The sequence below is a fragment of the Sus scrofa genome, chromosome 9, assembly GCF_000003025.6.
Source record: "Sus scrofa isolate TJ Tabasco breed Duroc chromosome 9, Sscrofa11.1, whole genome shotgun sequence".
Taxonomy (NCBI): domain Eukaryota; kingdom Metazoa; phylum Chordata; class Mammalia; order Artiodactyla; family Suidae; genus Sus; species Sus scrofa.
The window spans coordinates 117,038,133-117,060,286 of NC_010451.4; the positions used below are offsets into that span (position 1 = coordinate 117,038,133).

Below are 22,154 nucleotides of genomic sequence, written 5' to 3' on the forward strand. Positions count from 1 at the left end.
AGAGGAAGCTGAAGAAGTCAGCACTGAATGGAGTTTGAAAATCAAACAAACACTGTGCTGTTTGGGACACAGGATGTAGAAGGTGGAAGAAGCAACCCCGTGGTGGTGGTTGGGGGCAGGGAGGGAATGGCCCTTTTAACTGCAAACCCCATTCAGCCAGCCTATTTGCAAGTTGTTGGAGGTGGTATGAAAACTGTGCAGCTAAGAGGCAGAACCAAAGAAGGTAGAAGGGTCCCCATTCAACAAGGACCACACTCAGCCTGCCCTTGGCTGTTGTGTTTTTGTAGTAATGAGAGCGTAGTCGTGACTCAGTACTATAATGAAATTTGGGGTTCCATATTAGCTTTCCAAATGGCCTTGACTGACCCTTGATTCTGTCATCTTGTAATATTTTATCCATTAAAAGTTTTTCTAAGATGGCTTGCTGAGTGAAAAAGTTTCACACTAAACCTGTTGTGGTAATCATTCCATGATATGTGTCATTCAAGTCATTATGTGTAAACCTTAAACTTGCACATTCTCTATGTCAACCGTATCACAATGAAACTGGAAAGAAAAAAGTTTTAAGCAATTAGACTCAATAGTGATGCACTGAAATTAGCTATAAAAGGTTGTAAATTGAAAGTTACAAGGGAAATGAAGTTCCCGTTGTGGCTCAGTGGTAACAAATCTGGCTCATATCCATGAGGACTCGGGTTCGATCCCTGGCCTCGCTCAATGCATTGAGGATCCGACGTTGTTGTGGTGTAGACCGGCAGCTGCAGCTCTGATTTGACCCTACTCTGGGAACTTCGTATCCTGCAGGTGTAACCCTAAAAAGACAATTTAAAAAAAAAGTTATGAGGGGAAGGTATATGGTATATATCATCTTTAAAAAGGTTGAAAAAATAATGAAATTAAATATTTACTGAGTGCCTACTCTGCGCCAAGACCTTTTATTTGACAGTTTGAAAGCATTGTCTCATTTAATCTTCCTAATGACTCCATTAAGCAGGTATTTTCATCTTTTGTTTTATAAATGAGGAAACTGACACATATAGTCTGACTTGGAAAGCTATCCTAAAAAAAAAAATACAGATTTGCTCAAAGATATACATGCAGAGTAGTTTACTGCATTATTGCAAGAATAAAAAGTAGAAATATATGTCCAATAGATGGAGAGGATGAAGGTGTATCTGTAAAATGTCCTTTGGAATAGTTTTAAAAGACAACAGGAAGGTAGTGATATATATTTTTAAAACAGTACATTTATCTATATATAATGTTTGTGTCTAAATCTCAAGGAAAATGGGCTGGCATAGAGCAATCTATAGGAAAGGAAGCTGGAATATACCTTGATAGGAAAAAGGCCTACAAGAAAATACATCAAAATGTTGTAGCTAGATCTCTCTGAGTGATAAGAGTAAAGCTAATTTTTTTTGGCCACACCCACAGCATGTGGAAGTTCCCGGGGCCAGAGATCGAACCCATGCCACAGTTGCCACTGTGCCACAAGGGAACTTCCTGAATCTAATTTTTATGTTCATCTTTATACTTTTCTCAATTATTTATCTCTTATATGAAGACCTTAAATTACTTAACCACCCTTGGCTAAGTAATAATATACCTTATAACTTTTTAATCATCAGAAAAAATATGTTATTTAAAAAAGTGTTTCACCTCCAAAAAAAATCTATTTTTGGATTAGTCTAAAATGATTGCTAAGTACTCATGAAATAATTGCTTATTGAGTACCTCGGTGCATTGTGGGACTACTTAGTCCCTGAGAAAAGATTCCTCTGTTCCTTCATTTGTTCCTTCTCTTTGATTTCCTCCCTTCATACCTCTCTTTCTTTCTCCTCTTAAATAAGTAGTTAAGACCTGCCTTTTGAAGTACATTATCTAGATGAAGGAATAAAAATTGCTATTTCATTGAATTGCTAATTCAAAAATTGCTGTCTTGCAGCATCTGATTTTGCAGTTCCTACCTGAGCCATGTTTATTTATAAGTGGAAAAACTGTCCTGGAGTTCCCTGGTCATGAAGCAGGTTAAGGACCTGGTGGTGTCACGGCAGCAGCTCGGGTTGTTGCTATGGCATGGGTTCAGTCCCTGGCCCTCGAACTTCCACATGCTGCAGGCACAGCCAAAAAAAAAAAAAAAAAAAAAAAGAAGAAGAAAAAGAAAAAGCATCCCTGCAGCTTAAGTGTCCTGCCTCTCCAAGCCTTCAAGGAAGCGAATTAGCCTAAGAGAAAAAGTACTGGCTCGGCCTGCCTTCACCCAGTTTGTCCAGTACTTTTCCATTTCTAGTTTTCCTTTTTTTATTTTAATTTTTTAATATTTTTATTGATTGACAGATTGGTTAATTGATTCTGCTTTTTTTTTCAGGGCCACATGTGCAGCATATGGAGGTTCCCAGGCTAGGGGTCCAATCAGAGCTAAAGCTGTCGGCCTACGCCACAGCCACAGCAACAGGATCTGAGCTGTGTCTGCAACCAACACCACAGCTCACAACCTCATTGTTCCTAGTCGGATTCACTTCCGCTGCGCCACGACAGGAACTCCTGCATTTCTAGTTTTTCAAAATCAAATCTGTTAGTTCGAATCGCAAAACATTGGCAAACATTAAACAAACATGAAAGCAAATTGTATTTGAGCCAGTATGTAAAGCAAACAAACATGAATTAGGTAACTAGACACTTTGTAAAAAGTAAGCTGCTTCTTACCTTTGTCATTTAGAGCTGGCTTCAGGCTTCCTGTGCACCAGCAGCTCTTCATTTTTCTCTCAGACAGAACCTTCCCTTATGACAACTTGCCCTCCCTCAGACTCCTTAAATGAGGGCTTCTCAGTGATTAGAAATGAAAAAGATACAACATTTCCATTTCAATTTCTGTCACTTCCTGCTTTCAGGCCCTTCCACAAGCCTGAAAGACACACAAGCAGTGCTTTCCCACTGCAGACTGGGCCCAGGTCCCTGCTGACCAAAGTTCGACAAGTTCACATTAAAGCAGAGGCTGCATGGCATCAGCGGCACATTCTCTTGTTTTGTTTTATTTTATTTTATGTTATTTTTTCTTGTCTTTTTGTCCTTTTTTAGGGCCACAGCCACGGCACATGGAGGTTCCCAGGCTAGAGATCTAATCGGAGCTGTTGCCGCTGGCCTACACCAGAGCTATAGCAATGCCAGATCTGAGCCATGTCTGCGATCTACACCACAGCTCACGGCAATGCCAGATCCTTAACCCACTGAGTGAGGCCAGGGATTGAACCTGGAACCTTATGGTTCCTAGTTGGATTCATTTCTGCTGTGCCACTACAGGAACTCCTCTTGTTTTGTTTTAAATTGAACGACTGCCTTGGCTAATTCTTTGAGAAAACTAGGGGTCCAATCAGAGCTGCCGCTTCTGGGTGCAGCTACAGCTTGTGACAATGCAGGATCCTTAACTCACTGAGTGAGGCCAGGGATCGAACCCATATCTTCCTGGATACTAGTCTGGCTCATTACCACTGAGCCACAATGGGAACTTGGGGAAAAGCATTTCTGAAAGTTCCTCATCCCTGCTGTCAGAGCTGAGCCTTCTGAGCAGATTCTCAGTTGGTTTGTGATTTAATCACAGGCTCAGCGCTTGTGTCTCTCATATCTATGTCATAGAAGTTAGACAGTGATTAGAAGTTTCCCTATCAGTGAGGCATTGTGAAATGTTGGAAGATAATAATGACAGTGATCCATTCACTCACATCAAATGATGGTGAAGGTTTTTATCATTTAGGCTCAAACATGGAACTGGAGTATGTGTTTAGTATTTATGTTCCTGGAGATTCCCTTTAACATTAAAAATGGTTTCTGCTTAAATGAGATGCAGAGGCTGGCTGTACAGAGAACCAGAAGACCATTTTTAGAAGAACCAAGTTAGTTCAGATCTGGTTCTATTCTGATGAGCAGAATCATTCCTGCCTCACTGTTCAGCGTGGAGAAGAAACTCAGGTGTGGCGTCCTGGGACTCTCCCCATGCGGGACCCACAGCAATTTCTGCAGATTGGATCTGATAACAGTAGAAATGGAGTGAGGCCACCTGACCTTGGCCTAGTGAAGAACATGCAGTAGAAAATGTGTACATAAAATAATAGCACCCACCTTCTTACTTAAAGTGTTTATCAAAAATTTCCTCAGGGGAGTAGAGTTTTTTTTTTTTTTTCCCTTTCCTTACAGACATTTCCAGAACTATAAAACATCTAGATATGCTGCAGAATTTCAGAAGCTTGTTGCTAAGCCTCAGGATAGCATTGACTATTCAGAAGTTTATAGGAGGCCCATAATTTGGATAAATCTCTCTTCCAGAAGCCCAACTTAGAAAATATTTGTTTCAGAGTGTCATAATGTGTATTATAAAAGGACTGTTCTCTTCATGAAATGGCAACTGCTGGGGGCATGGTAAAATGAGGTCAGATTGCAATTTTCTTTATTAGCAGAGCTATCGCCTGGACGGTCTGGGGTAGAACTTTAACCAATGGGCTGCTGTGGTAGGGAGACAGATTTGGTAAGATTTTTAAGAACACTGATGCCATCAGGAAAGCTGCTCTTGATTTGTACCTGGGAGACCCTCTGTCAGAGACTTTGGGGACAATTTCCTGCTTTGTGAGTAAGGTGTTATCAGGCTTGCAACTCCAGAATTCTCAGTTTGGGGTTTCCATAATCTACATCAGGTATTTTACAGTTTATTAAAACTGAACTTGCAACATACATGTTGCAATTTTTGAGACCCACCCCCACTTTTAAGATGCCCTTTTGCTTGTGTAGATTTATCTCCCTAAAATCTAATGTGTTAGAACCAATTTTATAGTCCTTCAAAGGGACTTTTTCACTTCAAGTACCCAACAGTTCCAAATTATCAACAGAGCTAAAAGCACTGGGCTATGGGACATCAAGAACTGGAAGACAGATCAGAGAAGCTGGAATGTAGTTTCTCTGCCAGGATCCAGCAGACTGTGCTGGCCTGGCCATCTGGACATGTGGGAGATATGGCGAAACACAGACAGAAGGCCACCTGGCCAGTTTTCACGATTACTTGGACAATGTTTTGCTGCTGTCTGCCAGGGATGGCCTCTTCACATAGCTGCCTCTCTTCTGTGTCTGTGGTTTTCTCTGCTGAACTCATCCTGGGGGCCCCCTCCCATCTGCTTCTCTAGTGACTCAGAGAACCACATTCATTCACTCATCAGATGCTTAAGGAACACCTGCTCTGCACCTGCCCTGGGCTCCATGCTGGAAATACAGTGATGAGCAAAAGAGAGGGGTTCCTGCCTTCCTTGCAATTGATTGGGCAAGTCACGTAAATGACACACGCCGTTCGTCACTACAGATCACGCTACTTGCTATCAAGGGAAACACCAGTTTAGATGGGGGTGGAGAGCCGATTAAGGTGGGGTGAGTGGACAGGGCTCAGACCCACAACCCTGCAGAAGCAAGCTTGAAGCTGAGACTAAAGGGTGAGCTGAGGGCCCTGACAAGCAAAACAGACACGCGTTAACTAAGTTACATACACACAGTGCTCTGTGGTGAATTTTGGCTCTGTATCCAATTATGAGCAGGATACTCCATAGAAATACAGTCTTTCCTGCCCGGCTTCCTGATCCTTACTTCGCTTTTCCTCAGGGATGTGTCTATCATGGTTTTGGGTCTTCGTTTCTCCTTTCTATGCTCAATGCCATTGTGAGTATCCTGGTAGACCAAGCTACTTCAGCTGGACTTGGAAGTTTCTCACCTAACTGTGGTCTGTGGATCCACCTGTCTGCTGGTCCTCTCTAAATCCACCCCACGGGCCCCCAGTTGGAAGCCTCCATGTGAGGCTCCCCCGCTTCATCCAGTCGGTCGGCACCGTCTCAGACTGAGTGCTGCTGTGACATCTGATCATGGGGAAGAAGCAATGGGAAAGCGCGTGGGCTAGGATGCCATTCAAATCTGAATTCAGACAGTGGCTCTGATCTTAGATGTGTGTGTCCGGTCGGGTTATTTGATCCTCTCCAAGCTTTGTTATCTGGAATATAATTTTCACTGTGAGGAGGAGCAATAACGTGTGCCAAGTGCCTGGGACCTAATCAGCCTTCAGTGAAAGCAGCTACTACCCCCAGAGTGAGCGAGAGGGAAAAGGGAAGGCTTCCGGTAATGTTGGAATGGTAATAACTGGAGATCAGGGGAAAGTATCCACATGCTTCCTTCACCTTCTTTATGACTGTGCTGTGCTTCTTATCTGCAGGCAGAGGACAAGGCAGATGTGTTGAATAAGGAGCTCCTCTTGACCAAACAGAGGCTGGTGGAAACTGAAGAAGAGAAGAGGAAGCAAGAGGAGGAGACAGCTCAGGTACAGGCACGGGTGGGCTTGTCTCTACACAGGTGTGTGGGTACGTGGAGTTGATTCATACTCTCCACCAGAAGTAAAATTAAATTTATGCTCAATCAAGGGCAATGTTGAAGCAGCACACGTGAGTAGCACTGAGTCATTTCTTTCGAAGGGTGTTCGGAGAAGAAGCAGCGTTTCCGCCCTTGAACAGCTTTTAGGAATTTGCCTTTACTGAGGTGTCTAGAAAGAGTGTTGTTTTTTCTAAGTTTAGGAACTTGGAATGATGATCTAGGAGCTTTGACAAATCTGCAGATTTCGTGTTGTGTCTCCGAGATCATTGACTTCGCTGAAGTCCTTTATAAGAATTGTTAAACCAAGAGCCTACAGAGAGCTCTGCTGGGGGCTGCCTCCATCAGTCACGCTTAATTTTCCTGATTCATGCCTTAGAAGAAGGAGCACCAAGGCTTCTGTTCCTGGCAGAGCACTCAGGTCTTATTCCCTGGGGGAATTAAAAAAAGACATCCTTTGGGAACCAGCTGTGAAGTTAGTTCCCTTCAGTGTTCATGTGCGTTGGGAGGCCTATCAGCTGGAAGATGCTGCCATCTCCAAGAAGCCCCAGAGGTGACAGAAGGGGCGCTCCACCCAAGGAGTCCAAGCTTCCAGCTTCCCCGAGGAAGCGCAGGCTGCTTCAGCAAGGTCCTCCAGCTCCGTCAGTCCCAGCCAGGCCTGATTAGCTCATTTATTTTAACGTGTTTCATTCGGAGACATCCATAACACTAAATATAAAACAGAACACAAAACATTTCAAAGGCTGCTATCCAAGCAACCAGAAAAAGTTCCCGTAAAGTTTTAATGAAGGGATGTGTCATTTAGCACCTCCTGGGATTTATAAAAAGTATTCCAAAAAAAAAAAAAGTATTCCATGACTTTTTTTTTTTTTTTAATGATGAGTCTTAGCAATTACTGTAGACCAAGATTTTTTTTTTTTTTTTTTTTAATGTACTCAAAAAGGGGCTGATTACTGAGTTTGTCCTGGGCCTTTTGATCAGTTTTGCTTTTTTTTTTTTTTTTTTTTTTGACGTCTGCTTTGTGGGGGCCCACTTTGGTACTTAAGAACAAGGCTATTAGCACATAAATTAAATCCATGTTTCTCTCCTTTGTATGTTTGTGTGTGTCCTGTTTTATTGGTGTGATTCCCCTGTGAGTGAGGGATTATTCTCATGTACAGTGTAGAGAAATTCAGTGAACTTAACTCAAACCTCTCAACTGTCTCTTCACCCTGAGTCAGTGGGGCCTTATCACAGCAGGGAAGAAGGGTGTGCTTGATGACTTTAACTTATGTAAGACAGAGAACAGAGACCAATACAGACATCTAAGTTTGAATCAATATAACCTAGAAAAGCACTGAGAATTTAGAATGTAGCATATGTGAAGAAATTCAGAAATCTGCTAATGATAAGGCTAGTTATAAACTGCAATACCTTGTGAATATGCAATTACAGAATACACTCCATTCATAATTTGGGATGTTGCAAAGCAGAGCTCATTTATTTTTTCTGATTATGTACTTAAAGATTAACCAGAGTCGGGAATTCCCATTGTGGCATAGCAGCAATGAAACTGAACTCCTTGATGTTTTGTTTTAGACTCTTATAAGGATAAAGATAGATTCTGAAAGTAAGGTTGACACTTTTTTTGAGTTTTTAAAATAAATGTATTTAAACATTTAATAATTGTATAGTGTACATGTCCTGCAGTCATAAAAAGGTTGTTTGGGTATTTTAAAAATTGAAGTATACTTGATTTACAATGTGTTAATTTCTATTATATAGCAAAGTGAATCAGTTATACATACACACAGACACATATTCTTTTTTTTTTTTTCTTTTTAGGGCTGCATCTGTGGCATATGGAAGTTCCCAAGCTAGGGGTTGAATCAGAGCTGCTGCTGTTGGCTTATGTCACAACCATAGTAGCAACATGGGATCCTTAACCCACTGAGCAAGGCCAGGGATTAAACCCACATCCTCATGGATAGTAGTCGGGTTCTTAACCCACTGAGCCACAGTGAGAACTCCTATACATTCTTGTGTGTGTGTATGTGTGTGTGTGTGTATAATTTTTTTTCTTTTTTTTCTTTTAGGGCCTCACCTGAGGCACATGGGGGTTCCCCAGCTAGGGGTCAAATCAGAACAGCAATGCCAGATCTGAGCCATGACTGCAACCTACACTATAACTCATGGCAACATTGGATATTTAACCCACTGAGGGAGGCCAGGGATCGAACTTGCAACTTCATGGTTTTTAGTTGGATTTGTTTCCACTGCACCACAATGGGAACTCCTGTATATTCTTTTTAATTATGGTTTATCACAAAATATTGAATATAGTTCCCTGTGTTGTACAGTAGGACTTTGTTGTTTATCCATTCCATGAGTTTGCATCTGCTACTCCTAAATGCCAAATTCATCCCTCCCCTACCCCTGCCACTCCTGTGGCAACCACAAGTCTGTTCTCTATGTCTATGAGTCTGTTTCTATTTTATAGTTAGATGGTTCATTTGGGTCATATTTTCAGATTCCGCATGTAAGTAATATATGGTATTTGTTTTTCTCTTTCTGACTTCACTTAATATGATAATCTCTAGCTGCATCTATGTTGTTGCAAATGACATTATTTCATTCTTCTTTAAGGCTGAGTAGTATTCCATTGTGTATATATACCACAGCTTCTTTATCCATTCATCTGTTGATGAACATTTAGATTGTTTTGAATGGACACTTATTTACCAACGTATTTATAAAGTCTGTATATGTAAGTAAGCAGAAACAGTTTAATAATAGGATTGCTCATATGTCTTATATTTTTCAGGAAAGAAAGATATCTGTATCTTTGGAGATGAATAGATTTTTCAAATGATCAACATGCAGTTTCATTGGGAAAATGTATATACTTACAACTTCATTGGGGAAAATGTTATGTTGTCATTGACTGTGAATTGGGCAGCCTTGAATGTGGATGTTTGTGGACATGTGTTAAGATTTTGACTGAGTCTTGATGTTTCTCATTCTTATACTTTCTAGCTAAAAGAAGTCTTTAGGAAACAGCTAGAGAAGGCAGAATATGAAATAAAGAAGACTACGGCCATCATTGCTGAGTATAAACAGGTAATGTGCCACCTTGGGTTTTGTCACCATAAACGTAATTGTTCTGCTGTTTTCTTTGGAGAAATTTTGTTTTGTTTTAGAGTTTCCAGAGCAGTAACTGCACTGCAGTGATTAAATTTGTTGGCTCATTTTCTTGTCTGAAATAGACAGTGGTTGGACATGCTTGCTGATAACATAGGAAGTTTAATTGAGCAACACAATCTGTTGGCTGTTTACAGTGTTTGATAGATTTAGAGGAACAAGAAATCTTATTACCATTGGGATCCTGTTTCTGCCTTACTCAGAAGCTAATTTCCAACAGATCGCACATTTGCCTCTTTGCTAAACACTCAAGTTTAGTGATTGTATCAAAGGGCAATAGCTCAGATATCTGTGTGTCCTTTGCTGTCGCAGGAGAGAATGCGGGAGCTCTTTTTCCCACACAGCCGTGTGGCCTTACCCAGTGGAGGCCAGTGTTTGCAGGAAACCTCCTGTTATGAACTTTAAAGTGATCCGTTAGTAGGGAGGGGGCGCTGCTCTCCTGAGGATGTTTCCGGGGGAGCTCAGAAAGCCCTCAATCCGGCTCCAGTAATATCTCCTTGTCCCTGCTGGTCATGCTGAGACATGGCAAGGACCTCTCTGGTTGTTGAAAGACACTGACTGGACTGTTTTGGTTCCAGTTTTCCAGAATTGTCAAGGCACCATATGCCACCTACGTAGCCAAAACTTGTCCTGGGGTTTCCTGCCTCACGTAGGAGTTTGAAGTCTAATGCTTAACTTTTTTTACAAATGTGGGGTTTTTGGCTTATAAATGAAATGTATCTTCCTTGTGGAAAATTAAGAAAGTGCAGAAAAGCACAAAGAAAGCAAACTTCTCTTAATCTTGCCAACTAGAAATTATAATATACCGAATATGCCTCGTCGCTATATAAATAAAAATGTCAATGATGTCATTCATGCTTTTGGGGGGAAGGAATTCATCTGTATATTATGAACAAATGAATAATTAGAAGACTGATTAGAAATAAGGCCTCAGAGCTGTGTTACTCTCTTTTATAAGCAGTGTGTGTGTGTGTGTGTGTGTGTGTGTGTGTAAATCTATGTATATTTAATGCCTGCTGCATGTGAGGCCTGATACTTTGGAGGACTAAAAGGTAAATTCATTTAATTTCTCTCCTCTGGAAGTTGATCTTGTAATAGGGAGGTAAACCCTGTCCATAAATAGGAGAAGAGGGAATTTATTACATATGGGAAATGAGGAATCCCTTCCTGGAAAAGGAGTGATTGAGTTGTGCTTCAGATGCTAGGTGAGGCGTGGGTATCTGGAGATGGAGGAGAGGATGGGAATGGTGGCAGGAGGGAAACAGCGTGTACACAGGCAGGGGAGGCGGGGCAGGGCAGGGGGTGGGGGAAGATTAGTGAACAAAGAGTTTTGTTGAACAAGTTTCAGGTATAGTAGAAGCAAAGGTGAGCTGGCGCCCAGCTCAAGGAAGATCTGCAGGAATAGGCTGAGGAATTTGCATTTGATTCCTTTTGTAGTAGGAAAGTGGCAAGAGCAGGAGCACATACGTGGCACTCTCTGTCCCCGTGAGAAATGTGTAGCCAAGTGGAGAGATGCAGACACAAAGACAGCAGTAAGAGGTGAACAGAGGAGTGTTCAACAGGTGAGAAAAAATAAGGCCCTGAACTAAAATAAGTAGTAATGAAAACAGAGAAACAGGAGACACAAAAGAGTCATTTTTTTGCTAGAGAAGGGAAAGCACTGGAAGTGATCCTGAGATTTTGAATTTGGGTGAACTAGGAGAAAGATTGATTAGAGATTAACCAACACAAGGAACACTAAAGACCCGGTGCAGTGGAACTTGCCATGGCTACACATGCATTTTTTTCATCAGTGTGTTAGTTCTTGGGTGGACGCCTTGTGCAGCTCTTCAAAGAGCCGTCCTTGGGGCTCCTCGTGAACATTATCTGGCAAGCACTTCAAGTGTTGTAAAGGGCAGCAGACCCATCTCTTTGAAGATAATTCAAAATAAAGCAGAATCTAACTGCCCTCTGTAAGTGGAATTGGCTGTTTGGGGCTATGTATCAGAATATTGGGGTTTAGTTAAAAGGGTATATGGCTTGCCAAAATTGCCAGAGAGAGTGTGTCCTTTCAACATAAGCCAATCTACGCCTATTTATTGCTTCTAGGCTTGGATCTGGAGAAACTGGAAACTGAACTCAGCGAGTGGTCCCTGGTCCCTTGACCTTTTTGTACTTTAAAATAAGACATCCCCTGACTGTTTTTTGTTGTTTTTTTTTTTTCCTTTTTTTCCCAAATAAAAAATTCTTAAACTCAAGTTTAGCAAGGTTTGAACTTCCAGTAAAAAACACAAATTTAGGTGGGGGGGGTGCTTTGAAAGCATTTATTTCTGTCTATTCCTGGTATTGTTAGCACATTATATGATGGTGCTATATGAAGCCCTTTATATACATTTTTCCCCACCAATTAGCACAGCATAGCACTTTTAAGTTATGAGGAAACTGAGGTTTAGAAAGATTAGTGAATTTGCCCAAGGACTGAATGCTAGGAAGTCATAAGGCTGGACTTCCAGGCTTTTCATGTTATGTCATGTTGCAAAACCACTTGATTAGAGTTTTAAGTCTTTATTATTTTCTGGTCTTTTTTTTTTTTTTTTTTGGCCATGCCCATGGCATGCAGAAATTCCCAAATGAGGGATCAGACTGGAGCCACAGCAATGATAATATCTCCTTAACCACTAGGCTGCCAGGGAATTCCTTTACTATTTTCTGGTCATTTTAACTTTTAAAAAATTCACTCTGTCATTTCCTAGGGAAACTTTTATAATTGAAAACAGAAACTCTTTCTGTAGCTGTAGACAGGAGACATTTCTAGTTCAGAATTCATCAGATTTCTGCGATAGTACTTTGCCCAAAGTAGATACTCTGCAAAGATTCTGTAGTTGATTCCAAAGTGAGGACAGGATGTCACTGGAACCAGTCATGAAGGCTAGGAACAGAAGGAAATCAAATCTACCTGTGTGTTTTCTTTTTTTCTACTGATCGGGTTAGAGATGTGCTATACACACAGAACACTGTCAGGCTTTCTGCTCCTTGTTGCAGGAATAACTGGCATTTGCAGGGCTACCCATCTGCAAAAGTTCTCCCATCATCAGAGATACTGGAGTGATATATGCGTGGATTAACAGCTATCCGTGTACACGTGCTACAAGAGTCATCCTATTTTCTAGTAAAGAAGCTCTTTTCTTTCTCTTAGATCTGTTCCCAGTTGAGTACCAGACTCGAGAAACAGCAGGCAGCCAGCAAGGAGGAGCTGGAAGTGGTCAAGGTGAGGAAGAATGAACTAGTTATGTGATATAATTTCTTCCGAATTCATGTAGTCCTGAGTGAGTACCTGATAGGAGCATCCCAATAGATAATGATCCCTACCTCCCTACCCTTGTTTTAGGATTTAGGGATTATGGAGAATAAAATCTCTCTTCTGACTGGCGTGTGAGCCAGCTGAAAGGTTATGTTCCCTTAAATCTCATGGGTTGTCAGAGACAGGTAACATGAGAGGAGGTAGGGTTTCAGCATTGTCACAAGAGGGCCCTGAGCTTTCTTTTCGTTGGAAACCTGGAACCCTGAGCAGCCTGCGTCCCAACTGTGCCTGAATTGATGTGACTTCAGCGTGCAACTCATTTGAACCATCCCATGGCTCTCTCAAACTATGGATGCCAAGGGCACTCTAGAACTCAGCGGCAGAAAAGTGTTAGGTAACTGATTCTTCCACCAAAATTTTGGAGATTTGTTTTTAATGCAAACCAGTAGCATTTATTTATATGCTGCCCCCTGGTGGTAAAAACTTCTTGTGTTGATTACCTATTTGAAAAAAAAGTGTTCACTGAGTCTATAGAAACAGCCGTGAACCAAAAAGGATCAGTATTCCTAAGTAGTAATGTTGGCACAGCCAACCCTTGGAACCAGTGTTACAGAAACCTGATATATTTCTGCTTGAATGTATTCAGATTTACACTAGTACCTAAAGGCATTTTAGACACTGTAGCATATCATTTAACAGCTCGACAAGTTATTTAACCTCTCCCAAACTTTATTTGTATTCTGCAAAATAGAAATAACATTACCTACCTCAGAAGGTCAGTTTGAAGATTAAATAAGATAATGTATATAGAGTGCTTGGTTTAGTAGTTGGCACACAATAAATGCTCAGGAAACACATATTTTATAAGTTATAACCTGAAAATCTGAGACATGAGAACTGAAAATATGAACCCAGTTCTGAGAAGGTGACTTTTCAGGATTCAGGCCTGGGAGACATGCTTGAACATGCCTGAGGAAAAATTTAATGACCAGCTGCATATGGAATGAAGGAGAGGCTAATGGAAAGACTACACCAAAATCTCGAGGCCTAAATGGTGGAGTAACGCACAGTGACACAGGGGTGCTTTGTGTGTGTGTGAAGAGAGGAGTGTACTTATGGGTATGGACACACTGAGCTTGTCGTAACAGTAGGCCATCAAAATAGAAATATTCTGTAATATCTCTTCTCTCTAAACTTTCGAATGTTTTGAAAATATCTTAAGAAAACAGTAGCACTCTTGTTCAGTGCTCTGTGCTCAACCAGCAGTCCAGACATGTGGCAGAGGTACTTTTATCACCTTTAACAATAAAGATCATCTTTGCTTAAAGCTGAGCAAAAGTATACACACTTTATTTATTGCAAAGGTAGGCTTGAGTTCGTGAGAATGACCTTGCTCAGTCTCCCATAGGCAAATTACTTAAACTCTTAAGTTTCTTCATGTATAAAAGGCGGGTGATAATAGTACTTAATCATACAGTGGCTCTAGGATTAAATGACGTGATGTATGTGGAACATGTGGCCTGGAACTTGGCATCTGGTAAGAATAATGGTAGTGCAAACTTCTGGAACAGATTTCAGAAAAAAATGCTATGTAATACTTTCTATCCCCAACGTTCTCCCTAGAGATACTTTAAGAAAAAGAAGCACCTGTCTTGGATAGTTGGGTTTGGTGCTAACCATGACCATTTTGGTTGTAGCACAAGAAAAATAATTGCTTTCATAAATGGGTCTGCATTTGATGACAACAAGCAGTGTCTAAATAAAAAATCATATTGCATTGTTTCGGGAAGTGATCTATGGAAATACAGTTTGATGTTGGTTATCTCATTTGGATTTTTCAGGGTAAAATGATGGCGTGTAAACACTGCAGTGACATTTTCAGCAAGGAAGGTGCTCTGAAAGTAGCAGCCATCAGCAGAGAGGACCAGGGAATTGAATCGGATGATGAGAAGGACTCTCTTAAGAAGCAGCTGAGGGAGATGGAGCTGGAATTGGCACAAACCAAACTGCAGCTGGTGGAGGCCAAGTGTAAAATCCAGGTTGGTGATTTGAGAAAAGATCAGTAGAAAAAAATGAACACTTTGTGGCCTAGGATATTCTAATACTGTAGAATATACCTGGAGCACTCAGAATCACTGCAATGTTACCGTATATGATGAATACATTTTCTGCCCATGGATGAGATGCAGTTTTGCATCATTTTTAAACACTGATATAAACAAACACATAGTTTAAAATACAATTAAAATTATATCTTACGAGAACTTAAGTATATGCTTTTTTTTTTTTTGTCTTTTCTAAGACTGCACCCATGGCATATGGAAGTTCCAGGCTAGAGATCTAATCAGAGTTGTAGCTGCTGGCCTACGCCACAGCCACAGCAATGCAGGATCCAAACCATGTCTGCAACCTACACCACAGCTCAAGGCAATGCAAGATCCTTAACCCACTGAGCAAGGCCAGGGATCAAACCCGCTCGTGGTTCCTAGTTGGATTCGTTAACCACTGAGCCACGATGGGAACTCCTTAAGTATATATATATTTTTTAATTTAATTTAATTTTATTTTATTTTATTTTTTGTCTTTTTAGGGCCGCACCTACTGCAAATGGAAGTTCTCAGTCTAGGAGTCAAGTCAGAGCTACCGCTGCCAGCCTACACCACAAGCAACACAGGATCTGAGCCACATCTGCGAACTACACCACAGCTCATGGCAATGCCGGATCCTTAACCCACCAAGTGAGGCCAAGGATTGAACCTGCATCCTCATGGATGCTAGTTGGGTTCATTACTGCTGAGACACGGGACTAGTATAGCCATGGGAACTACAAGTATATGCCTTTTTAGTTTACCCCGATACACACACACACACACACACACACACATACACACACACACACACACGTATATATATTTTTTTGTTTGTTTTGTTTTGTTGTTTTTTCCCTCCCCAAGGTCCTTTCCATTGAACTTGGTCACTTAGCTTATACTGAAAGTTGAAAGATGAAACCCCCCTTGTTCTCCTTCCCCCTGGCAGTGGAACATTGGCTGACAGCCATTCTTCTCTTTGGAGCTTCTCATCTTTACCTGTTTTTGCCAAATCCCTTTCCCTGTAATCTCTTTCCATACTGGAGGATATCAGAATTGGAGAAATAGTCCCAGCTTCTGATGGGCAATTCCCATTTCCTTTTTACCAGTAGTCCTTACCCTGGCCTGTGTCTTGCCATACAAAGGGCCAGCTGCACTACACCAAAGATCCTTAACTCTTCTGTGTCGGACTTTGTACGTTGTTCTCAGGGGCAAAGGCCATGTGTTTGGAACTAGAACTCATTCATGCTTAAGCTATCAGTAAAAATTCATTCTATCTCTACATTTGTATTTACCCGTGGTTCTAAACATGTTCCTTCAGGCTGCACCCTAAACCTAGATTTGGACCTCAATTTCAGGGAGAAAAGGGGGGTAAACAGGGTTTCATTTCTCTGATCAGAGAAAGCACAGATTCTGGGTTTAGTGGTAATTCTTTTATTATTTTTTTTTAATGACAATAACCATCACTTTTTAATTTTTTAAATTTTTTTCTACTTGCATAGCATTTTATTTTATTTTATTTTATTTATTTTATTTCCCCAACGCATTATTTTTTTTTTCTACAGTACAGCATGGTGATCCAGTTACACATACATGTATACATTCTTTTTTCTCACATTATCATGCTCCATCGTAAATGACTACTTTAGTGGTAATTCTTTTAGCTCTAAAAATCTTTTCTTGCATTAAGAAGCCAACTAAATCTCTCCTGGGTTTTATAGGAAGAAAGCTATGGCTATATAGACTTGGGGATTCCAAACGCTGTACTCTAGGTTTTTTTGGGGGGTTTTTTTGGCAGAGAGAAAACATTTATATAACTCAGATGATTTTCTTTCTTTAATTAGGAACTTGAACATCAGAGAGGAGCCCTTATGAATGAAATCCAAGCTGCAAAAAACTCTTGGTTTAGCAAAACCCTGAACTCTATCAAAACGGCCACAGGCACACAGCCCCTGCAGCCACCGCAGGCCACCCAGCCCCCCAAAGAGAGCACGTAGTTCCAGCCTCACCCAAGCACAAGAGCACAATGATCAAAGCAACGGTAACCCAGGAAGATCCTCCCTGGTGTCCCTTTGAAGGAGAGTAAAGGAGGCCAGACAGCAAGTCACGATCTTTCAGTAGCTCTCACTCTTTCTTGTGTGACACTTTCAAAGGGATGTAATTTAAACTAACATGGTTTATGTTAAATACCTGTTTTTGTGCTTCTTCACGGAAGGCCGTGTTCTGATCCATCATAGTATTACACATTATTTTATATGCCTGATGTTTGACTGGAAATAAGTAATTCAGAACTAAATGCTTTTTATTTAGAGCTAGAATTATTCATAATTATTTTTATCTTACATAAAAATGGAGATGTCTTTTATTCCAAGATTGAAGTGATAGGAAAGCTATTTGTCATAGAAAAAAGAAAAAAAAAAAAAGATTGAAACCTAAACCTCCTAACTTTCAGGATTTATTCAGATAAAGCACTCTGGGGCCAGTCATGACCACTGTCAGGTTTCCTCCTGAAAATGATTCCCTGGATAGTGATAACCTTGTCCGAAAGAAAGAACAGATCTGGAAATGAACAGTTCCCAAGGAGAATACTTCATTTTTATTTTCTTTGGGGTACATCTGGAAATAAAGTGCCAAGAACCACGGAATAAGGTTGACTATTGAGAACACACATGAGATAGAAAGAACTGAGGTTTTGATATATGCAGGATAAAATAAATCATTTTGGTCCTACTATTCTAACAGGTCCCTTTAAGAACTCCATCTGGGAATTGCAAGTTCCTAAGAATGAGCACAGTTGTGACTTCTGGCCAATGTACAGTCAGAAGTGGATGCTGTGAGTTGCTTTAGGGATCTTCACAAGAGAAGCTAGAAAGGCCCAGGAACAGCTGTTGTGCTTAGAATGGAATAGAACCAGGGACAGAGTATTTCATTTAATGTTGTTATATACTTGCTAAGGAAACACTAATATACTATAACTTTGTTAAAGTTATGAAATGGGAAATAGAGGTCAGCTTCATGTCATCTTAGTTTAATATTAGGCAACTTTTTCTGATTTCTGTAGCTTCCTAAAAATGTGCCCCTGGTACCCCTAGATAAAGAGATGCAAATGCATTTGTAACATTTTTGATTGCATATAAAACCTTTATAGAAATACTTATCTCATGGAAAGGTAAAGCTATTGTTTAAAAGTTGATGGAAATATTTTTTTCAATTATATTTAACATGTCTTTATAAATAGACCTTGCAGGAAAATCCTTTGGTAAGGGAAAAACTAATTTTCCCATTTTTAAAGCTGTTTTGGAGGCCTTTGGTCCTTTTACACCAACCAAACTACTGTCAGCTATGTACAGTAACATGTATTGATACTCTTCCTTGGCTTCGTTGTTGAGCATATTTTTTGCAAGGGATCTTAAACTCTGCAGTGCCAGAGCAATTCTCATCTGTGCCATACGTCGCAGTTAAAAGTAATATACTCTTGGAGGTAAAAAGCATAAAAACCATCTTCACTCCAGGAGCATGCTCTACAAGCTCTTCACGGTGGCTCCTTTCCTCAAAAATAATCATTAAACTCTAAAAAGTTAAGTCCCTTCTATCAGTAAGTGTTCATATCACCTATAACCCATAAAACTGATGTGGCTGTTATCCTTCGTTACACTCATCAAATAATACTTTTCTTACAAAAAAAAATTTTTTTTGTCCTCCACATCTTTTATCATAGTTTTCATTTCCTTTCACCCAAAAGGAAAGTAACTCAGCATTCTGAGTATCTGTGTTGACTTTAACATTCCCTACATGATGGTTTAGAAAAGGTAATTTTTTCTCTTTTTTTCTTTTTTTGTAAAATATAATGGCTAGAAAATTGCATCTTGGTACTTGTTTCTGTAAATCATTTAGTATAATTTGTTAGCTTTACTGGTACTTCATGCTTTAGATCCCAAGAAGCCTTGTACACGTTGCCTTATCAAATGGCTAGCTAAATTAAAGCTCTTCTTTTGTGTTTTGTGACTCTCATAAATCTAACTGTACAGAGCTCTTATACCATTTCACAGAATGCCTAAATTGAATAATTTTCCTTAAATGGCAGTTGAGAGAGAAATAGCTGTACGTCCTTACCTGTAGTTATTACCTGTAGACATGGCTCAATTTCATAGCCCCTTATATTTTTTTCTTTAAACAAAATCAGTAGGTACATACATTCCAAACATTTAATAAATTCATCTTTTGCATTTTTAAAAACTCTTTTAAAAGATTATAATGACCATCTATAGATTTTTTTTTTGTACCCTTCTCCAGTTCCGAATCATACTTGGGTATGCGTATTGGTACCATAGACTAAACTGGCCCTCCCTGCAATGCCTTTGGGTGAGTAGCAACTGCAAATACAGAAAAAAAGAAAATTGAAAAGTTGGTAAATTATTCATATAATGTTATAATAGCACTGTCTCAAACCACATGTCCTTTACCATGTATTGATTGAAAACTCATGCATCCCAGCATTAAGTAACTGCTAATTTTAATTTCTCTTATTTTGAGTATATTTGAAAATTACTACTCCTCTCTTGATTTCTTTTAGAAAGGGATTGACCAGCCCAAATATCCAGGAAATTTCCAAATATTCTAGAGTGTTTTTCATCTTTCCCTAGTATAAAACAGCCAACATTTGCAGCATTCTGAAAAGTGATTTTTTTTTTCATTAAATTCTGCAGAATCAATTAAGGGAATGAAATTCAATTTGACAATTCAGTCATTAGCTTTTATATCTTAAGAATCATAACACATTCCTTAAAGCTGAAAGAAACCAAGCTGAATTTTGCAGTGCATTGTTTGCTAGCTTCCTACATCCTGAGCCATGGCACAATTTAGTTATATTTAGTTACATATGATTTAATGCAAAAGAATTTTCAGTTACCTATAATGTTTTATATATGAGTGCCTATCAGAAACACTAATAGGAATGTGACATAGGCCTATGGCCTGTTTTTCCATGCAACCAGTAACACTCTTCCCCTCTCCCTGCTATTAAGTTAGTAGTTTATTCTTCATTGGCTTTCTTAAATTTCCATAATAAAGTAGGAAAGTAATCTTTGTACTAATGTTGGGATATTTAATAGTATTTATCTTGTTTCCATTGTTTTCAAAAATTTTATTTCTCTTATGCTATGTATTAATATTTATTTTTCTCAAACCTTTACTCCATTTTCTTAAAATATTTTCCAGCTAATAACTAGTGGTTAATTTCCTAGCTAAACTGAGAAAAACGAGAGGATACATAGTTTAGGGCACAAGAGGTGAGAGTTAGATCCTTTAAGTTGATTAGTTGCAAATCATTCTGCTAAGTTAGTTGTCTGATTTCAGGATCCTTTTAGAGAGAAAGGAGCCTTTAAAAAATCAAATACTTTGTTTTAGCTCTCTTGAAAAGAACACTTTTATTTACTAAGATGATTCCGTTGTATAACTTACTCTTTACAAAAAAACACTCTAAAGTAGCTCTGATTCTCTTGCTTCAGTTACAAGTAGATGAGAGCGTGGACAAACTCTGTTGTTTGATTTGAATGTTGTGAGGGGTGTGTGTGTGTGTGTGTGTGTGTGTGTGTGTGTGAAAGAGAGATTGGTAGAATTTTATATGGAGGAGTTGTGTGTGTGTGTGTGTGTGTGTGTGTGAAAGAGAGATTGGTAGAATTTTATATGGAGTATCCCTGCCTCTTTTGAATACCCAGGTACCATGCAACTGAACATGCACATGGTGATCAGATACAGAAGGCCAGACACAGCTCAGTGCCCTGTTTTCCTACCAGACGTAACTTGTTCCCTCCAGTTGCCATGCTGGTAACATTGAACTGGAACTGCTCCACAACATACTTCCTCTCTTAGAGTGGCTTCCATACAATACAGGCAAAGCCCTGAGGCATTTTCCTACCTTTCAAAAGCTATCAAAACAAATACTTCAGTATGGGCTGCACCTCAGTGGGAGATGATCTTGAGTTGTAAGGAGAAAAGTGGATGTTTACAAGTAGCCTAGTGACTACAGCCAGCTGTCAGATGTTCCCTACTAAGCTTCCATCTAAAAGACTACATGTTAAGTTTATCTTCAAATGAATTTGCTACCTGCTATAAAAACATCTTCACCAACACGTCCCACTCTCCCCACCCCCACCCCGGTTTATCATTTGTGGTATTCTGAAAACTTTAAAAGAATCATTGAGTAGAAAATTAATATTTTAAGTTTCTTTCCCTTTTCATTGGCAATAAATTAACATGTAAAATCTGTTAATAACTACATATTATATATGGACTAAAATATAGGAAACTGATTGATAAGGACATAAATACATCAAGACTCTGGTGTCATGAAAGCACAAGAATAAAGCCTGGAAATGGTCCCAGAATCCAAGATTCCAATAACCTTTGCATCAGTTTCACTATTTTTGGTATTTTGCATAATATATGGATCCTTAATTCAAATAAAGAAAAAAAGTTTCTCAGTCCCACTTTATTTATTTCAATTCCTACCTTTCCCCTTGCTGGGGAGGTAGTAGAAATTCTATGCCATCTATTTTTGTGAATTCTATGATTTTGTCCATGGCTTCTCCAATGAAAACAGGTTCCAGAATAAAGGAGTTGATTAGACCAAACTGTGCTAATTGACTACAAAAGAAATTAGTGAGCAGCTTTTCTCCTCTCTAAACACTGACCAATTAGATGTTTCCATAATTCCATGTATTATGTATAGTACACTCTATAAATGTAAATGTAATGCTTGTTAAGAAAAGTGCAATTTATTGTACATTGTCCCAACAAATGTTTACTTTTATAATTGTTATGAACTTGAATTGGATTAGTATCTTGTTTTCACGTGTGAATGAAGCCTTGTGAAGTAAACAAATGCAAGAAGGTAGCAAGGTGACTGTTTTTGTGAGCCAGTGATGTTTTCAATGCTTTGTGTTGCCCCTTTGGCCCCATTAAGCAGTAATAAACATTTGTTCTGGAAACCATACATGTCTTTTTTACTTTCTTTAGTTGATTTTATTCTGAATCATCTGAACCCGGTTTTTATGTAAAACTTATCTGACACTAGACTCTACACAAGCAAGAAGAAATACACAGGAATTTGTTCCAGGTTATACCTACCCTACAAAACGATATCCTGTACAGCACAGCCAAGTGCCCTGTATTCCTCTCTGTAGAGATTCTTTGGTTGCAAGTTAACAGAAACTCTCTCCAGC

At 39.6% G+C, this 22,154-nt stretch overlaps 1 protein-coding gene across 7 annotated transcripts in view; it reads left to right on the forward strand.

Moving 5' to 3' along the window:
• Window positions 1-21,925, forward strand: part of RABGAP1L (RAB GTPase activating protein 1 like) — a 657,663-nt gene extending 635,738 nt beyond the window's left edge. For all 7 annotated transcript variants that reach the window (XM_021102607.1, XM_021102608.1, XM_021102610.1 and 4 more), the window contains 5 exons: window positions 6,233-6,337; window positions 9,400-9,483; window positions 12,740-12,811; window positions 14,686-14,883; window positions 16,776-21,925. In XM_021102607.1, coding sequence (XP_020958266.1) covers window positions 6,233-6,337; window positions 9,400-9,483; window positions 12,740-12,811; window positions 14,686-14,883; window positions 16,776-16,928 — 612 coding nt within the window. In that variant the 3' untranslated portion in view covers window positions 16,929-21,925. The remainder of the gene's footprint in view (window positions 1-6,232; window positions 6,338-9,399; window positions 9,484-12,739; window positions 12,812-14,685; window positions 14,884-16,775) is intronic.